General features: G+C 37.1%; 1 protein-coding gene across 6 annotated transcripts in view; it reads left to right on the top strand.

Moving 5' to 3' along the window:
• Nsd3 (nuclear receptor binding SET domain protein 3) overlaps nucleotides 1-17,986 on the top strand; it is a 103,561-nt gene extending 85,575 nt beyond the window's left edge. For 4 of the 6 annotated variants that reach the window (XM_047550458.1, XM_047550460.1, XM_047550463.1 and 1 more), the window contains 8 exons: nucleotides 2,176-2,378; nucleotides 3,054-3,166; nucleotides 3,803-4,072; nucleotides 9,979-10,095; nucleotides 11,945-12,086; nucleotides 13,957-14,063; nucleotides 14,938-15,142; nucleotides 15,558-17,986. In XM_047550458.1, the coding sequence (XP_047406414.1) occupies nucleotides 2,176-2,378; nucleotides 3,054-3,166; nucleotides 3,803-4,072; nucleotides 9,979-10,095; nucleotides 11,945-12,086; nucleotides 13,957-14,063; nucleotides 14,938-15,142; nucleotides 15,558-15,799 (1,399 nt within the window). In that variant the 3' untranslated portion in view covers nucleotides 15,800-17,986. The remainder of the gene's footprint in view (nucleotides 1-2,175; nucleotides 2,379-3,053; nucleotides 3,167-3,802; nucleotides 4,073-9,978; nucleotides 10,096-11,944; nucleotides 12,087-13,956; nucleotides 14,064-14,937; nucleotides 15,143-15,557) is intronic. The other 2 variants (XM_047550461.1, XM_047550462.1) reach the window with 1 other exon arrangement.
• Nucleotides 17,987-18,238: the final 252 nt, after the last annotated feature.

Below are 18,238 nucleotides of genomic sequence, written 5' to 3' on the forward strand. Positions count from 1 at the left end.
TCAGAGTATTTTTTTTTAAGATTTTTAAAAGTTTTATTGAAGTTTTAAACACTGTTTTTTTTTTTTCATTGTAAACAAATGGAATACATTTTGATTCTCTGTACATGGAGTAAAGGCATATCATTCATGTAATCATAAATTTACACAGGGCAATGTTGTTTGATTCATTCTGCCATTTTTTTCCCTTCCCCCCCACCCCACCCCACCCACCCCTCTTTTCCCTCTATACAGTCCTTCCTTCCTCCATTCTTGCCCCCGTCCCTAACCCTAACCCTAACCCTAACCCTAACGCAAACCCCTCCCACCCCCCATTATATGTCTTCATCTGCTTATCAGCGAGATCATTCGTCCTTTGGTTTTTTGAAATTGGCTTATCTCACTTAGCATGATATTCTCCAATTTCATCCATTTGCCTGCAAATGCCATAATTTTATCATTCTTTATGGCTGAGTAATATTCCATTGTATATATATGCCACAGTTTCTTTATCCATTCATCAATTGAATCAGAGTATTTTTAAAGTTACGAATATGAAAATATCTTCTGACTTAATTTAACTTTATTACATTGTATGGAATCACAATCTAAGGAATTCAGTCACAGTACAGTGAGGTTTTTTTGGGTGCTGGGGATCGAACCCAGGGCCTTGTGCTTACAAGGCAAGCACTCTACCAGCTGAGCTATCTCCCCAACCCCGTACAGTGAGGTTTTATGTCTAAGTCAGATTCTTCTTGTATGCTTTGGAAGGACTTTTATCCATGAACCAACTCTTAATGTATTTCTTTCCACTCAGTCCCAGTGGGGCCACATGAAACTGTTCACTTTTAATAACTAGTGACTCTGACATGTTGCTGCCTGGGGAACTTTGATGACCTGGAACAACCACTGGCAGTGTGCCCCTTTCTAACTAACCCCAGTGAATGCAGCAATCATGTACATATTTAAGAATCTTAAAATGGTTTGGAAATAAGTAGAGTGACCATTTCCTAGTTTGCTTTGAGGATTAACCAAATTCTGATCACATTTTATAGTGTGTTTTAACAATTTGAGCATGGATTCTTACCCGTATTTTTAATTCATAGATGGACAGCAGGGTACTTTTCAGATGATGCTTATTCAAGTTCAACAGCATAAATCTGGGAATGCAACAATGTCATTGTTTATCTTCTAAATAATATAATGGTTTACTAAATAAATTGTTTTATTAGGAACATGTAAAATAAGAGACTAAGAAAACTTAAGTTTATGTATACTTACTCTTTGTATTGATGAACATTATAGACTACAAAAGCCCATGTCGGGAATCACTGAGACTGACCCCATTTTCTGACCTTTAGCTTCACCCTTCAGTTTCTGGTTTATGCAGGTGCTAGAAACTGTCCAGTGATACTTACAGATGGTTTTATTTAGCAATTGCTATAGTATTCAGTGATCATAATGTAAAAATTATATTTTCACTTTGCCCCAATCCCATGTTGATTGGATCAAAGAGGAATTAGATTCTGAAATACCAATGGATATAAAACCTATTATATTGATTAAGAACTGTTTACCCTGGATGATTCAAGATTCAGAAAATATTAATTTGCATGTGAGTAGCCATACTGTATTATGGAAGTAGTTTATTCTGAAAAAGATTCCCCAGATTACTAGAAATGAATTTTTATATCTCAAAAAGTATTATGTCAAGTGTAGGGAAAAACATGACCTTTGTGGATCAAAATTGGGATTGGAATAGTATTGGAACATTCTGATTTTATTTTTGAACTTTTTAACATTTCCATGATATATATTTTATAAATGTCAAATATTGATTTTTTCTTTCTTTCTTTTCTTTTTTGTGGTACTGGGGATTGAACTCAGGACCTTGTGCTTGCAAGGCAAGCACTCTACAAGCTGAGCTATCTCCCCAGCCCATCAAATATTGATTTTTAAAGACAGAAACTAGACAAAGTGTTTAGGGTGAACTTTGTGTAGTCCACATTCACTATTTTGTTGATTTATTAATACGTTTTCAAATGGTGTGCAGTTTGAGATGGATTAAAGATAGTTTTTGTGGTCTTAGAATCTGAATGAAAATTTCAAAATACAAACCCCTTTTTTTAATTTTTGTCAGCCTTGTAAATAATAGTGTGATATTTCATTTTCTTGATCTAAAATTGCTTTTGTTTTCAGATGGTGGCCAGCAGAGATCTGCAATCCCAGGTCTGTGCCACTGAACATCCAGGGCCTTAAACATGACTTGGGGGACTTTCCTGTGTTCTTCTTTGGTTCTCATGACTACTATTGGGTACACCAGGGCAGAGTGTTCCCTTATGTTGAAGGAGATAAAAGCTTTGCTGAGGGACAGACTAGTATTAACAAGACCTTCAAAAAAGGTAAGTTGGATGATGTTTACAGTGATTCAGAACCAGGACTCCAGTGTAGATTTCTCCACATATCCTCACTTGCACATAGCATGTCTAGTATTAGAGAATTTTCACTAGGCATAATGATACTGCATCCACAAATTTCCAGTCATATTAGAACCAGGTTTGAAATGCATTTCAATATGTATAGTAGACTTTACTGTATATGTGAAAAGAATTTCTTCAGCAATCTTTCTGTAAACAAAGATTATACTGCAAATAGCCTTCTTAATGAAGTGAAGCTCCTTTGCCACGAGAGTAGTAAAAACTTCCTGTGAAAGAAGAGCTTTACAACTGCTTTTGCAAGAAGTTGCCAGGAAGTTTGGCTTTCTAGGTAAGAGTAAAATGAATTTAAATTTAGTACAAAGTAAGCACCTGCTACTAGGGTCACTTGCTATTAGGGTCACTATATCATTGAAGTAAGGCCTCTGAGGCAGCTGTGAGCACACAGCCATAGCGTTTAGTGAGTTATATCCTATTTCATTATAACCTTATGCTGGTAGTGAATGGTAATTTCCAGAAAATGATTTCAGAAAGAAAATCTCAGGCCAAATACAGAGCATTGGAAGGTAGTATAAAACTACTACCCTGACTGGGTGTGTTTGTATTTCAGTAATTATGTAACTTGTTTGGTCTTATTGTCAGCACTGGAAGAAGCTGCAAAACGTTTCCAGGAATTGAAAGCACAAAGAGAAAGTAAAGAAGCACTAGAGATTGAGAAAAACTCAAGAAAACCTCCTCCTTACAAACACATCAAAGTGAGTCTTACCCATGAAAACACTGGTATTTGATAGACAAAATGAAATCCATTACTCTCTCAATAGTTACAGGCTCTTTTTAACTTGTGAAAATTCTGCTAATTATCAGCCAGTCTTCTGTAAAACCAACTCAGAACTTTTGTTGGAGGTATCAGATGGGACCCCTAGCTGCAGCACTGTGAGGATTAGAACTTTGATAAGCCATCTCATATCTAGGAGTAACATAGTTCATGTGAAATCTCATTCTTGTTCTACCAGATTATCCTGCAACCAAGTGAGAATATAGGTATTTAGCCTCTTTATTTCAAAGAGCCCACAGATAAACATATTTTCTCATTTTCAGTTAAAAAAAAAATCAACCAGTAGAAGGAGAAATATACAAGATAAATAAGTGGAAATTTAAGTGAAAATTCATTTTTCAGGTTTGGATATTTTTGTTGACCAAGCACAGTTATTATTCTTAGCTTATTCATAGGAAAATTAAGGTAAAGAGCTTTGCTTAGAGTCATATCACAATACATTAGTAGAGGCCTATATAGCATGGAATTTTTTTGTGGGTGGGGGGGATGTTTCTGCTCACATTGCTAATACATTGCTTACTTTGGCCCCCCCCTCTTTTGTGATTTTGTTTCCTAGGCTAACAAAGTAATAGGAAAGGTACAGATACAGGTTGCCGACCTGTCGGAGATTCCTCGCTGTAACTGCAAACCTGCTGATGAAAACCCATGTGGCTTGGAATCAGAGTGTCTGAACAGAATGTTACAGTACGAGTGTCACCCCCAGGTCTGCCCAGCTGGAGATCGTTGTCAGAACCAGTGCTTTACAAAGAGGCTATATCCGGATGCAGAGATCATCAAAACAGAGCGAAGAGGCTGGGGCCTCAGAACCAAAAGGAGCATTAAGAAGGTAGCATGTGATAGAGGCAGTGGTTAGGGTGAAACAGACTAGAATTGTGTCGCTTAGGGATAATTCAATAGAATAAACAGGTATATAATGTTAAGGACCACTAAATACTACAAAGAAAAATAAAGGTGTAAGAGGGAATTGCTGCCAGGTGTGGTGGCACGTGCCTGAAATCCCAGTGACTTGGGAGGCTGAGGTAAGAGAATTGCAAGTTCAAAGCCAGCCTCAGCAACTTAGTGAGGCCCTAAGCAACTCAGTGAGACCCTGTCTGAAGATAAAATTTTTTTTTTACAAAGGTTGGGGATATGGTTCAGTGGTTAAGTACCCCAGGGTTCAATCCCCAGTACCAAAAAAAAAAAAAAAAGAATGGCTGATGACAGGGATTGCTATTTTCAATTGATTGGAAGGCCTGAGGTGGTGACATTTAACCTGAATGCATAAAGTAAAAAGCCATGTAGATATATTCGTAACAGAGCATTTTAGACCAGAGGAAAAGCAAGTTCAAAGGTCTTATCATAAGTCAGGTGTAGTGGCACATGCCTGTAATCCCAAGAATGGGATTACAGGAGGCTGAGGCAGGAGGATCACAAGTTCAATGCAGTCCTCAACAATTTAGTGAGACCTTGTCTCAAAATATAAAATAAAAAGGGCTGGGGATGTAGCTCAGTGGTAAAGCATCCCTGGGTTAAATTCCCAGTACTAGGGGAAAAAGGCAAGCTAGTAAGCCTGGAGAAGAGTGACAGGGAATGGAGTGGTAGGTAAGAGATGAGGTGAGAGGGATAGCCAGGGTTTAAATCTTTGGGGCCTTGTAGGCAATAGGATGAAAAACTTGGATTTTAGTAGGGAGTAGGTTGATTTGACTTGATGCTTTAGTTTCTATTGCTGCATAACAATATCACCACAAAGTTAGCAACTCACAGTTTATGAAGGTCAGGAGTCCAGGCAATGCTTAGCTTGGTCCTCTATTTAGAATCTCACAGGGTTGCATCAAGGTGTCCACCAGTCCCCCAGGGCTGGGTTCTCATCTTGTGCCTCAACTAAGGAAGGATCCACCTTGTTCACATGACTGTTGGCAAAACTGTTTTATGTAGCTGTAGGTCTGAGAGCTTCAGGGTGGTGTGTGTTTGTTTGTTTGTTTGAGGAGACTGTTTCTTGCTTTTGGCCAGGAGCTGCTCTTGCCCACAGTTCCTAGCCACCTGAGATTCCCAACATAGGCTCTTGCTTTCTTTACAGCTAGTGGAGGGGAAACTAGAACCAGATAGACACTAAGGTCTTAGGTAGTAAACTCACAAAAACACCTACACACCATACCACATTGTATTAGTTAAAAGCAAATCACAGGTCAAGCTCACATTCAGGGGGAGAGGTTTGTGCAAGGACATGAACACCAGAAGGCAGGGATTTGGGGTTGTTTTTGGCTTCTGGTTTTGGTACTGGGGATTGAACCCAGGGGTACTTACCACTAACCTACATTCCCAGCCCTTTTTATTTTGATACAGGGTCTCATTAAGTTGCTTAGGGCCTTGCTAAGTTGCTAAGACTGCCCTAGAACTTGCAGTCCTTCTGTCTCAGCCTCCCAAGCTGCTGGGACTACAGGCATGTGCCACTGTACCTGGCTAGTCTAGGATGGCCACTTTGAGAGTCAGTCTGCCACACTTGGGTTTTGTTTAGTCTGTTTTTTGGTCACTGTGTCCAAAATACCTGACAAAAACAACTTAGAGGAGGGAAGTTTATTTGAGGTTCATGATTTCAGAGTCTCAGTCCATAGATGGCCAACACTGGGCTCAAGGTGAGGCAATTCATCATGGCAGAAGGGCCTAACAGAAGAAAGCTGTTCAGCTCAATGTGGGGTCAGGAAGCAGAGAAGAAGGGAGCAGGGACGGGGCCACAGGGAAGATGTATTCTTATAGGATATACCCCCAGTGATCCACCTCTTCCAGCCATGCCCCATCTGACTACAGTTACCACCCAATTAATCATTTCCAACTAGGATGGATTGATTAGGTTACAGTTCTCATCATCCAATCATTTCACTTCCTAACATTTCTACATTAATAGGAGCTTTTGGGGACTGCCAAGGCCAGGCTTGGCAACTTAATGAGGCCCTGTCTCAAAATAAAAAGGATTGGGGATGTAGTTTATTGGTAAACTACAGTGCCCAGTACCAAAAACAAAAAGGTCAAGCACATTTAAAGTTATTATATAATGAGCTATGCCTGATGGGGCATGCCTGTAATCTGAGCAGTTTGGGAGGCTGAGGGAGGAGAATTGCAAGTTCAAAGTCTGAGCAACTTAGTGAGAACTTGTCTCCAAATACAGAATAAAAAGGGCTGTGAACTCTGTGGTTAAGCACCCCTGGGCTTAATCTCTGGTACCAAAATAAAATAAAATAAAATAAAATAATTAAATAAAAAATAAGGACTGAGGCTATAGCTCAGTAAGGTGCCCTTGGATTCAATTCCCAGTACTAATATATATACATACATACATATATATGGGGAGTAATATAATAAAAAATTATATTTTAATGCCATGCATATCACACATACAAATGTTTTTCTATGATTCCTGAGAAGTTTATAGGTCTATCTTGAAATTCATCTGTTTTAATATTATTACCATCTTTTAATAGTAGTTGCATTTATTCTAAAATAATTTAAGTTAGTAATATAATCAAGGGAAAATAAAATATAGTCTGAATTGATCTGCCCTTTAGCATTTGAAGGATTATTAGTGGGGCTAGGGAGATAGCTCAGTCAGTAAAGTGCTTGCCTTGCAAGCACAAGGCCCTGGGTTCAATCCCCAGCACTGCAAAAAAAAAAAAAAAAAAAATGAAGGATTATTAGTGTAAGACAATTAGCCTTTTAAAAATAGCTAGAAATATTCAGTCATTGAAAAGCATAATCATAAAGACTATAGCAACATGTAAATGATTTTTGTTACATTAACAATAAAGAAACCAAATATGAAATTGAATGTACACAGTCCTTCCCCTTTTCATATATAACAGACTTCTAAAACTGTGTGCCAAAATCAAACAAAATCCTGTTATATAGTGGTTTATTTTTTGGGAAAATTTTTGGGGGTGCTGAGAATTGAACCCAGGGTCTTTTTTTAAAAATATTTTTTAGTTGTCAATGGACCTTTTTTTTAACTTATTTATATGTGGTGCTGAGAATTGAACCCAGTGCATTGTTGCACATGCTAGTCAAGCACTCTACTACCAAGCTACAACCCCAGCCTTCAACCCAGGGTCTTGTACATGCTAATAAGTCTGTGCTCTACTACTGAGCTATATTTCCAGCCAGTTTTTCAGAATTTTTTTAAAAAGTATTAGATCTTGAATTACAGCCTATCTTTTTTGCTTCAGTGTTTCATTTTGTTTTGCCAATACTGGGATTGAACCCCAGGGCACTCTACTACATTCCAGCCCCCTCTTTTTTATTTATTTATTTATTTTTTGAGACAGGATCTTGCAAAATTTCCAAGTTGGCCTCGAACCTGCGATCTTCCTCCTCAGCCTCCCAAGTAGCTGGGATTATAGGCATGAACCACTGCTCCCACCCTTTGCCTATAGTCTTTAAAAAGAAATCTGTAGCATTCTTTTTTTTTTTTTTTTTTTTTTTTGGAGGGTGCTGGGGATTGAACCCAGGGACTTGTGCTTGTAAGGCAAGCACTCTACCAACTGAGCTACGTCCCCAACCTCAGCATTCTTTTAAGTTCCTTAATTTGTTTAATTTCTTTTTCACAACTGAATTCAGTTAATGGTTTTAAGTCTAGAAGCAATTTTTTGAGACTAAATATTTTTGTCATTTTCAGAACATCTGAAATATTTCCATTTTTATTCACAAAGGTATCAGATTTTTGAGACTTATGCTCCTCATATGTGATATCAGCACTTTCATTTTTGTGTACTCAATCATGTCCATAGAATAATAAATATAAACTGTAATAAGTGGTTTTCAAGCTTTTGAAGCTGCACAGTCAAATGAAACCTTACCTTGAATCCCATATGTGAAAAAGATGAAGTGGAGCTAATTTGGTTCAAATTCTGCTCTATAGGTTTCCATTAAAGAAAAATTGCCATAAAATTGTTACATATACAATTGTAACATTACATGGCAGTGCAACCCAAATGGCAATGCAATCTTCTACCCTTGAGGGCAGTGATACCACAAAATATGTAAAATATTGTCCATCAGCTGATACCAGAGTCCAAATTAGATTATCTGAAAAAGCTATTTGAAGCTAACATACAGAATATGTGAATGTGCAGAACTGTCCTATGTTCTTTATAAGAAAGAACTAGAAGGAAAAAGTAGAGAAAATTAACTTCTGTTTATGGTTTTAGTTATAGGTAAAAAAAATTTTAATCTAATTCTTTGTCATCATTGTGCAACAAATAAAAATGGGACAGAGTAAAAACTGGCAGCTTTTGTGAGGACCACTGATCAGGCCATACAAGTATGCAGCTCCTTGAAGTGGGCTAGGGTTCCTCACTGATCTCACCAACAACAGATTGCCAAGGGAAAGACTGATGCAGGCAGGCAAGCTTATACTGGTTCCTCCACTGTAGCCCAATAATGTCTTTTCCATTCATATAAAAGTAATCACTATTTTTAGCAATAGAGGAATAGCAAATATTGTTAAGACCATTGGCCTCCATATTCTTAATGATTTGTCAAAGTCATAAAATATGACATAGTACTTCCCTTTAGATTACAAATACTTACTATCAACAGTTCTAAAAGCTCTGAGCATGGCTCATGAGAAATGGGGCAAAAATATGATAAAATAATAATCAAATACAAGCAGTAAATATTATTCATTAATAAATGTAAGACAATTATTTTCCTCCAAAGTGTATTAGTAAGACTGAAAAGTCCTAGCCAGGTGACTTTGGAGGCTGAAGCAAGAGGATCACAAGTTTGAGATCAGCCTTGGCAACTTAGCAAGGCTTAGCCTAAGTGACTTAGTGAGACCCTGTCTCAAAACAAAAAATAAAAAAGGGCTGGGGATGTGGCTCAGTGATAAAGCACCCCTGGGATCAATCCCCAGTACCAAATAGATAAAAATAAACATACACTCATCATGTGGTACAGCAAATCACACTCCTGACCATTTTCCCTGGAAAAATGATAATCTCTATCCACATGAAAACTTTTCCAGAATATTCATAGGAGTCTTATTTGTAATAGCCAAAATTTGGAAACAATTCAGATGTTCCTCAGTGAGTGAATGATTAGACAGACTAGTATATGCATTCTGAGGAACACTAGTCAGCAATTAAAAAACAAACTGTTGATGCACACAACTTGGATGGATCTCAAAGGAATTAGCCTGAGGTTTGTGTACTAATGTCAGTTTTCTGGTTTTATATTGTGTTATGGTTCTGCAAGATGGAGGAAACTGAGTGAAGGGTACAAAGATCTCTGCACTATTTTTATAACTTCCTATAAATATCTATAATTACTTAAAAATTAAAAAAATTTTAAAACAAAAGCAGAGCTTATTTGTTTCAGATTCAGATCTTTCCCAGTTCTTATTCCCATCCCCTCACAGTACAAACTAGTAGCAATAATTACAAACTAGTCTATGATAATTATATAGCTTCAAAGTCTGGGGTTAATCCCTAGATCCCAAGCAACATGCCATGTGGTATCACTTGGACTACAGAAATAGTATTCTCAGCAAGAAAAGGCAAACAGATTGGCACTTTTTGAAATACTTGTACAAGAAAATAGTGCCACTAAGTACTTATAAATAAATTACAACCATTTATTTCCAGGGTTGAAGTTATATTTTCAGGATTCTTTTTAGTTAATTATGTTAGAGTATAGATGTGTTAAGGAATGTTTTCTAATATGATACACTGATTTTAGTTTATATATTTACATGCTTCTCTACAGGGCGAATTTGTAAATGAATACGTTGGTGAATTAATTGATGAAGAAGAATGCAGACTGCGAATCAGGCGAGCCCACGAGAACAGTGTAACTAATTTTTATATGTTAACTGTTACAAAGGTAAAATTGCTTTTTTTTTTTTGGGTAAGAAAAAGGGATTTTTCTGTTCTTGTTTCATGGTTTTAGGTTGAACTCAGTTTCTTTTGATTTTTCCCAAGCAAGTTATAATGATTTACAGTAGCCAGCAAACTATAATGTGCTAATTATTCTGGAATACAAAATGAATCATTATTGAAGCCTTGCACATGTCATATAAGATTCTGGAATATAAAACAAATCATTATTGAAGCCTTACACTGTCATATGAGACCAAACTAAAAGTGAAAAGATAACCAGAAATAGGCTTAACATATCTGGATCTGGATTTTAGTCCCTGGATATTAGTCCTAGCTCTTTGAAAGTCCTGGACCTCTCAGTTTCTTTATCACTGAAGGAAAGAATCAGCCCTGTGATTCTGAATTATAAATCACCATTAAATTTCTCATTTAACAAAAAAGTGTAAACTGCTGTATATTTAAATTTTTAATGAGTTAGGAAAACGATTGTTGTCATAAGAAAAAATGGTAGTTAAGGGGTCTGGGGGTAGGAATGATAGTAGAGTAAAACAGACATTATAACCTCATGTACATATATGATTGCATGACTGATATGATCCTGCAATATGTGTATAATCAGAAAAATGATTTTTTTTATGTATGATCTATCAAAATGTATAAATGCATTCTACTGTCTTGTACAACTAATTAGAACAAATAAAATTTAAATTTTTTTAAAAATTAAAAAAGGAAAAAAAAGGTAGTAAAACTGCAAGTTTAATAACATGGAATTGTAAGACCTACATATTACCTGTCATCTAATTTTTTCAACAGTCCTCTGACTTATAGAGGACAAGAAACTGAGGTCCAAACATAAGTAATTATTGAATATCTTGTTACCATTTAAGAGCCAAGATTAGTACCCATGCTTCCTGTGTTCCAAGGTATCTCTAAAATTAAAAATCAGAATATGATTAGGGCTTGAGATACAACTCAGTGGTAAGGCATACTGAATATGTGTGAGGCCCTGAGTTTGATCCCTAGCACTACTAAAAATATATATATTATAAATGAAAAGATAGAGATCATTTAAAAAGTATTTTAACTGATATATAATTGTTTGAAAGTTTCATAACTTTCATAAAAATATCTCATAAACAGAAGCTAAAATGCCATTTTTGATGATGCTGGAGTCTGGCTCGTTGAATCCTTTCCTCACCACCAGAGGCCCCTCCAGCCAACTTGACAACATGTGAGAGTGTCAGTCCTCAGAATTTATCCAGATTTTCAGTTCAATTTCAGGGGTCTAGATGTTCAGCTTTTTACTATATTTTGAACTTTATCGTATAAGTGAAAACAAAATAGGTAACTGCTAGAAAAATGGGCTCACACAGTAGCCTGTTTATCAAACAAATCTCCAAATCTTCATTTGGGGAGATTTCTCATTTATCCTTAATGCATTTTTACTCTTAAACTCATCTATTCTACACTAGTTTTGCTTCTTGCTTTGAGCAAGAATGGCTGACAGCAAAATACTAGAGTAGTTATCTGAACTTGAAGTTGTCTAATTAGAAAATACCTACCTGTATGACTTGCTAATCTAAGTAGCATTATTTGGTGGTCTGCTTGTTTTTAGAAGCAAACTTAAAAAGAAACTAAATTCCAATGTATCTTACCATGACTTGAAAGTCATCATATAAATTAGAGAACTAGTAAACTGCACAAAGAGTGTCATATTTTGAGAGTTATCAGTTGTCAAACACCATCTGATAGCAAAATGCTGTTGCCTTGTGACCCCTAAGTTGGATGTTTCTAAAATAGGCTTATATTTAGCTTTATGTCAAAGATACCTTTCTTTTCTTTTCTTCTTGAAGGATCGTATAATTGATGCTGGCCCAAAAGGAAATTATTCTCGTTTTATGAACCACAGTTGTAATCCAAACTGTGAAACACAGAAGTGGACAGTGAATGGAGATGTTCGAGTTGGACTTTTTGCCCTTTGTGATATTCCTGCAGGTAAGAAAGTAACTTGATTCCCTGAGCCCTTCTTTAGGAGGAAAGTCTACCTTTGAGAGTAAGATATTGTTCTTCAAGGCTTGATGCCCAAGTAGTCATTCAAATAGGTTCACGTGTTACATTTGAAATTGTTATCTGTCAACGAAAGGTAAAAGTCTATATCCTGGCTGGGTGCAGTGGTGCACGCCTGTAATCCCAGTGGCTCAGGAGGCTGAGGCAGGAGGATCATGAGTTCAAAACCAGCTCAGCAACTTAGCGAGGCCATAAGCAACTCAGCGAGACCCTATCTCTAAATAAAATACAAAACAGGGCTGGGGATATGGCCCTCAGTGGTTTAAGTGCCCCTGGGTTCAAGCCCTGCTACCAAAAAAAATCTATATCCTTGTTTAAGTCAGCTTTTTTGCTGCTGTGAATAAATGATCTGACAAGCACAATTATAGAGGAGGAAAGGTTTATTTGAGGGCTTATGGTTTCAAAGGCCATAGTTCATAGGAGGCGAGCTCCATTCCTTGGGGCTCGAGGTAAGGCAGAACACCATGGCAGGAGAGGATGGCAAAGGGAAGCAGCTCACATCATGGTGATCAGGAAGCAGAGACTCCACTCTCCAGATACAAAATATGTACCCCATAGCCACGCCCCAATTCCCACCTTCTCAAGCCACACCCCACCACTTCAGTTAATCCCATCAGGGATTAATTAACCGATTGTGTTTAAGGCTTACAACCCAATCATTTCTCCTGTGAACCTTCCTGCATTGTCTCACATGTGAGCTTTTGAGGGACAATCTCACATCCAAACCACAACAATCCTGAATAGAGAACTTAGCAAAAGACTTTATATAAGAGAGGATGTGGAAGGATTCTGTGTGTCCATAATGCTAGTGCATTACTTCTCTAAATGATTGCTGTCTGTATAAAGTAACTAGGTGCTTAATTACATTGTAGTTACATCATACATTGTACTTTTAAAACATTAAAAGTAATTAGCAGGGCTAGGGAGATAGCTCATTCGGTAGAGTGCTTGCCTTGCAAGCATAAGGCCCTGGGTTCGATCCCCAGCACCGCAAAAAAAAAAAGAAAAAAAAAAAAAAAGGTAATTAGCTTGTGTTAATACCAGTTGGTTTCTTATTAGTTTGTTTTTGTTATTGTTTTTTACTTTGAAAGATCATCCTGTTTCAAATTAGACATAAAAAGCCTTGGAAGCCAGAGCTGTTGCTTTCATTTTTCTTTTTCCACCCAACATCTTAAAAGCAAAACTAAGGTTCTTCTTTGTGAAATTAAAAAAAAAAAAAAAAAAATGGTGAGAAGAGAAATTCTATAACTAAGACAGATTTAAACTGTCTCAAGAACTGTGTGGATTGGTCAAGCCCAATTAGAAAGAAGTTTAGAGGCCCTAGTTTGAATCCCTGGATGTTTGGTGTATGTAGTAAACCTCTGTTTTGAACCTCTTTCTGTTTATAATGTAAAGCATTGCCTATGGGAAATAACATCACAATTCCATGATCAGATTGTTCATTTAGAAACTGGAATGAAGCTTTTAGAAAAGATGGCTAAACTAGATGCTCTTTTCTTGATCACAGATTACAGATTCCTAGTCCCTATTACATTATTTTCAACCACTTTTATAAAAAAGAATATAACTTCTTTTTAGGATATTTAGTGTTGTCATAATTGTTAATGGATGGAGATGTTTTCCTGTCTTCCCCCCCTTTTTTTCTTTTTATCCATCATTGTCTCCAATATGGTGGAATGTGGGAAGGGAAAAGTCTTCATGTCAGAATTTTGCTGCTTCTTTCAGTATGAGAGAGTATCTGACAGTTTTTCTCTTCCTCATGACTTGAATATGCATAATTATTTTTCTTATGTTTTAGGGATGGAGTTAACATTTAATTATAACTTGGATTGTCTGGGCAATGGCAGAACGGAGTGCCACTGTGGGGCAGATAACTGCAGTGGTTTTCTAGGAGTGCGGCCAAAGGTCAGTTGTAGAGGGGAGCACCTCTAGCCAAGAGAAAATGAAAGTGGGGCTGCAGAAGTTTGCTTATAACCATTTCAGGGAAGAGCTGTCAAATGGACACCTCCTCTACTTTGTGGGTCTTCAGTAATGTTTACCAATAATTTAGACACTTCAACTTTCCAGTGAATCCTATTTTAGTATGATCTGTTAGTTCTGAATTGTATTTGTTTTTCTGATTGTTTGAAATTATAGCAATCCTAAATTTTAAATTAATTATACACTAAAACCGATGAATAGTGAATGTTGTGGTATGTAAACTATAACTCAATGGGAAAATTAACACAGCCACTATTGTGCACTCCTGTAATCCCAGCTACTTAGGAGGCCCAGGCAGGAGGATCACAAGTTCAAGGCCAGCCTGGACAACTCCACAAGACCCTGTCTCAAAATAAAATTTAAAAAAAGGAGTGGAGCTATATCTCAGTGGTAGAGTGCCCTTGGGTTCAATCCCCAGTACACATACCAAAAAAGGAAGGAAAGAGGAAGGAAGGAAGGAAGGAAGGAAGGGAGGGAGGGAGGGAGGGAGGGAGGAAAAGGAAAGGAAAGGAAGGAAGGAAGGAAGGAATTCACAAGTTGTCTAAGTATTAGTTAATAAAGTTGCTTGGGTTTCTCATGATCCTTACAATTAAAAAAACAGAATAACCTATTCAAAAATCAATGAAAACAAAGTCTTATTTTTATTGTACTATTGTTATAGGACAAGTCCTCTGGTGTTTTTAGGAATTGTACAACAGATGAATTTAAATTCACATGAGGGCTTGTGTATATAATGCTATATAATGCTTCCTACACTATCTGTGATCACTACAATATCTGTGATCTTCTTTCCTGCCAGACGGCATGTGCATCAACAATTGAAGAGAAGGCAAAAAGTGCCAAGTTGAAGCAGAAGAGACGAAAAATCAAAACAGAACCAAAGCAGATGCATGAAGATTACTGTTTTCAATGTGGAGATGGTGGAGAGCTGGTCATGTGTGACAAAAAAGACTGTCCCAAAGCATACCACCTCCTATGCCTTAACCTGACTCAACCACCATATGGTAAGCTGGACCTGCAAGGCCTTTTCTTTGCTTGGGTCTTTGGCAACAGTGTGTATATCAGAATACATTCTACTCTCCTTAGTAGAACCATGAAGTAAGTGACGTTGAATAAACCATACAACAATAGCAAGTAAAATTATGCTAGTGAACTGGGATACCCTGTGTGGCAGCAAAGATCAGTTTCTTTTGAGTATTACCACAGGTGGGTTGTTGGACCTGTGGCATTGGGTCTGGGCCACTAGCTCACATCCATACAAAATAACACTATTAGATGTATGTTTGGCTGAAATTTGAGTTGTATTCAATCAAATTCAGTCTCCACTAAGAGTGGAAGGTGGGGTCTTGGGTTTTTCTGGGTAATCAAGACAGGCACTAACCCAGGTACTCTCCTCCTTCCTCCCACACCCTGTGTTAGGAAAGTGGGAGTGCCCGTGGCATCAGTGTGATGAGTGCAGCAGTGCAGCCGTTTCCTTCTGTGAGTTCTGTCCGCACTCGTTTTGTAAAGATCATGAAAAGGGGGCTCTGGTTCCCTCTGCATTGGAAGGCCGTCTCTGCTGCTCTGAACATGACCCTTTATCTCCTGTGTCACCAGAATACTGGAGCAAGATCAAATGTAAATGGGAATCACAAGATCATGGAGAAGAAGTAAAAGAATAAATGGGTGGTGATCCCCCCTTTCTGTTTAAATGAAATGAAAAGAAAAAAGCAAGTAGATAATGCATTCAAAAAGAAGAGACTGCTGCAGCGCATACAGCCTTTGCCATCAGAACTGCCTTATTAAAGCAAAAATGGGAAACCAGTGTACACAGGCAGAAGCAGTTGGTGGTGTCTAGTTTTTGCTTTGGTTTTTTGGTTTGGGGATTCTTCTCTGGAGGGTTAAATTCCCTTGGTGTTTTCTTGCCTTTTATTGTGCTTCAATGCCTTTGCAGCTAGGAAAAGAGATGTCTTTGCTTTTAAAGTAAGAACAAAGAGAAAGGAAAGTTTTGTTAGTAAGATCAATTTAAAGTCTAAGATGTGTTTCTTGGTTGTATAAAGCAAAAGTAGCCATCATTTCTTTATTTATTTTCATTTTTAGGAACTTCAAGATGTGTAGTTCAAATAGTCTACTGTGTGTGTGTGTGTGTGTGTGTGTGTGTGTGTATGTTAAGTAGGAATCTGAGGAAGCCCTGTAGAAATGATCACCTTCATATACCTCTTTACTGAGCAGTAAGTAGGCTACCTTCTCTTTCCCTTCAGAATGTTTTTCATAGTTTTAGAGAAGGGTTGTCTGGAAGTATTAAATCTGGCCTCTTGAAAACAAATGCCTTGATGAATTTTATCTCTGTGGTCTTAAACCAGGTAGGCTTTGTGATATGGTAACTCTATCTAGAAAGGTATATAATGTGTATTTTGTTTGTTTGTCTATTCATTTGTTTATTTTGGAGGAAGAAAAGGAGAGGGTGCGCTCACTGATTTTGAAATGTTATCCAATGACAACATTTTGGTGGAGTGCATTTATGTGAATATGAATGCATAGGTGGAATGGTCACTTCTGTTATTTTGACACACTGATAAAGGCAGCTAAAGGGAAATGAAAGGCACAGAACAAAAGCTGGACCATATGAGCACCATCTAATGTCCAGTTTAATGTATACCCTGGTTTGACTTAAAATTATGGACATTTTATATTTTCTTTTTTTTTTTTTTTGGGTGCTGGGGATCGAACCCAGGTCCTTGTGCTTACAAAGCAAGCACTCTACCGACTGAGCTATCTCCCCAGCCCCCTATATTTTCTGTCTATTTCACTCTCCTAATCAAATATTTCTTTGTCAGCACCATTCAGTCATGTTTCCTAGTAATGCTATACAAATGGATTTAAATTGTATTTTGAATAGATCTTTCTGATTGTATTCCTAATTTGGGGGGTAAGCAGTAAGGGCATCCCCAAGTTATATGTAAACAATCTCTAATTAGTATTATCCAATACTTAAGATTGCCCTTGGATGGATATGGTGTCACATACCTAAAATTCCAGCAGCTTGGGAGGCTGAGGCAGGAGGGTCACAGGTTCAAAGTCAGCCTCACCAACTTAGCAAATTTGTAAGAATCTAGTGAGACACTGTCTCAAAATAAAAAATAAAAAGGGCTGGGGATATGACTCAGTGGTTGAGCACCCCTGGGTTCAATTCCTGGTACCCCACCCCACCCCCCCAAAAAAAGAATGCCCTCATTGTGTAAGAGGAAGAACTTCTATTTTTACAGGGTATGTAAAAGCCAAACAAACACACTTCATCTTAGGAAATTCTTGGAGAAAGCTCCCAAGAAAGTCAGTGTTAGCAAAATTGTTTGACTATAATGCTTGAGTCTTATTGATAAAAGTATACCAAGTTGTCTGCCCACAAAACTCACTTGCATTTAATGTTTAGTAGTGAATATATATATATATATTCATACACACAAACATATATATATACATATATAAAATCCAGTATTCCTTGAATAAAATAATTATTAATGTCAGACATTGTTGTAACACTGTACTAAATAGAAGTCTAGGGTTAGCCTGAATGATTGTTAACTTTCTCTGTGAATTTTGACTGCTTGCAGTTGCTGGTACCTGGTAGAATTTATTTTCCCTCAAGAAGTATCTAATTAACCTTATGAAGGTAGGGAGAATAGATGCTCTACTTCAGTTGTATTGAGTGTGTTCTATTTCCTTATCAATTTAGAGCTCTTTTCTGGAAAGAAGAAAAAGTTGTTTTGTGCCTGCCCCCCACTCTCTGTATATATATGTGCAATTAAACTAGATTATCTTGTACAAAAAAAAAAAAAAAAAAAAACAGCAACAACACTACAAATTCTTAAGCTCCTAAACTGCCATTTGCCTGATAGAAGCAAATCATTCTGAGGTGACTTATTGGGAATCCAATAATTCTGTTGATTATATACGATCCCAAAAGAGGTACGTGTTACCAAATCTAATTGCTACAAGTAACATGAAATGTAGCTTATGAGAACACTAGACTTTGCTCTTGAGCAATTAGGTGTCCTTTTAAAACATAAGAAAATTTAGGTTTTAACATACTAAAATCTTATTTTATATAGATATAAATGTAT

Source organism: Sciurus carolinensis, chromosome 4 (assembly GCF_902686445.1).
Source record: "Sciurus carolinensis chromosome 4, mSciCar1.2, whole genome shotgun sequence".
In the NCBI taxonomy this organism is placed as follows: domain Eukaryota; kingdom Metazoa; phylum Chordata; class Mammalia; order Rodentia; family Sciuridae; genus Sciurus; species Sciurus carolinensis.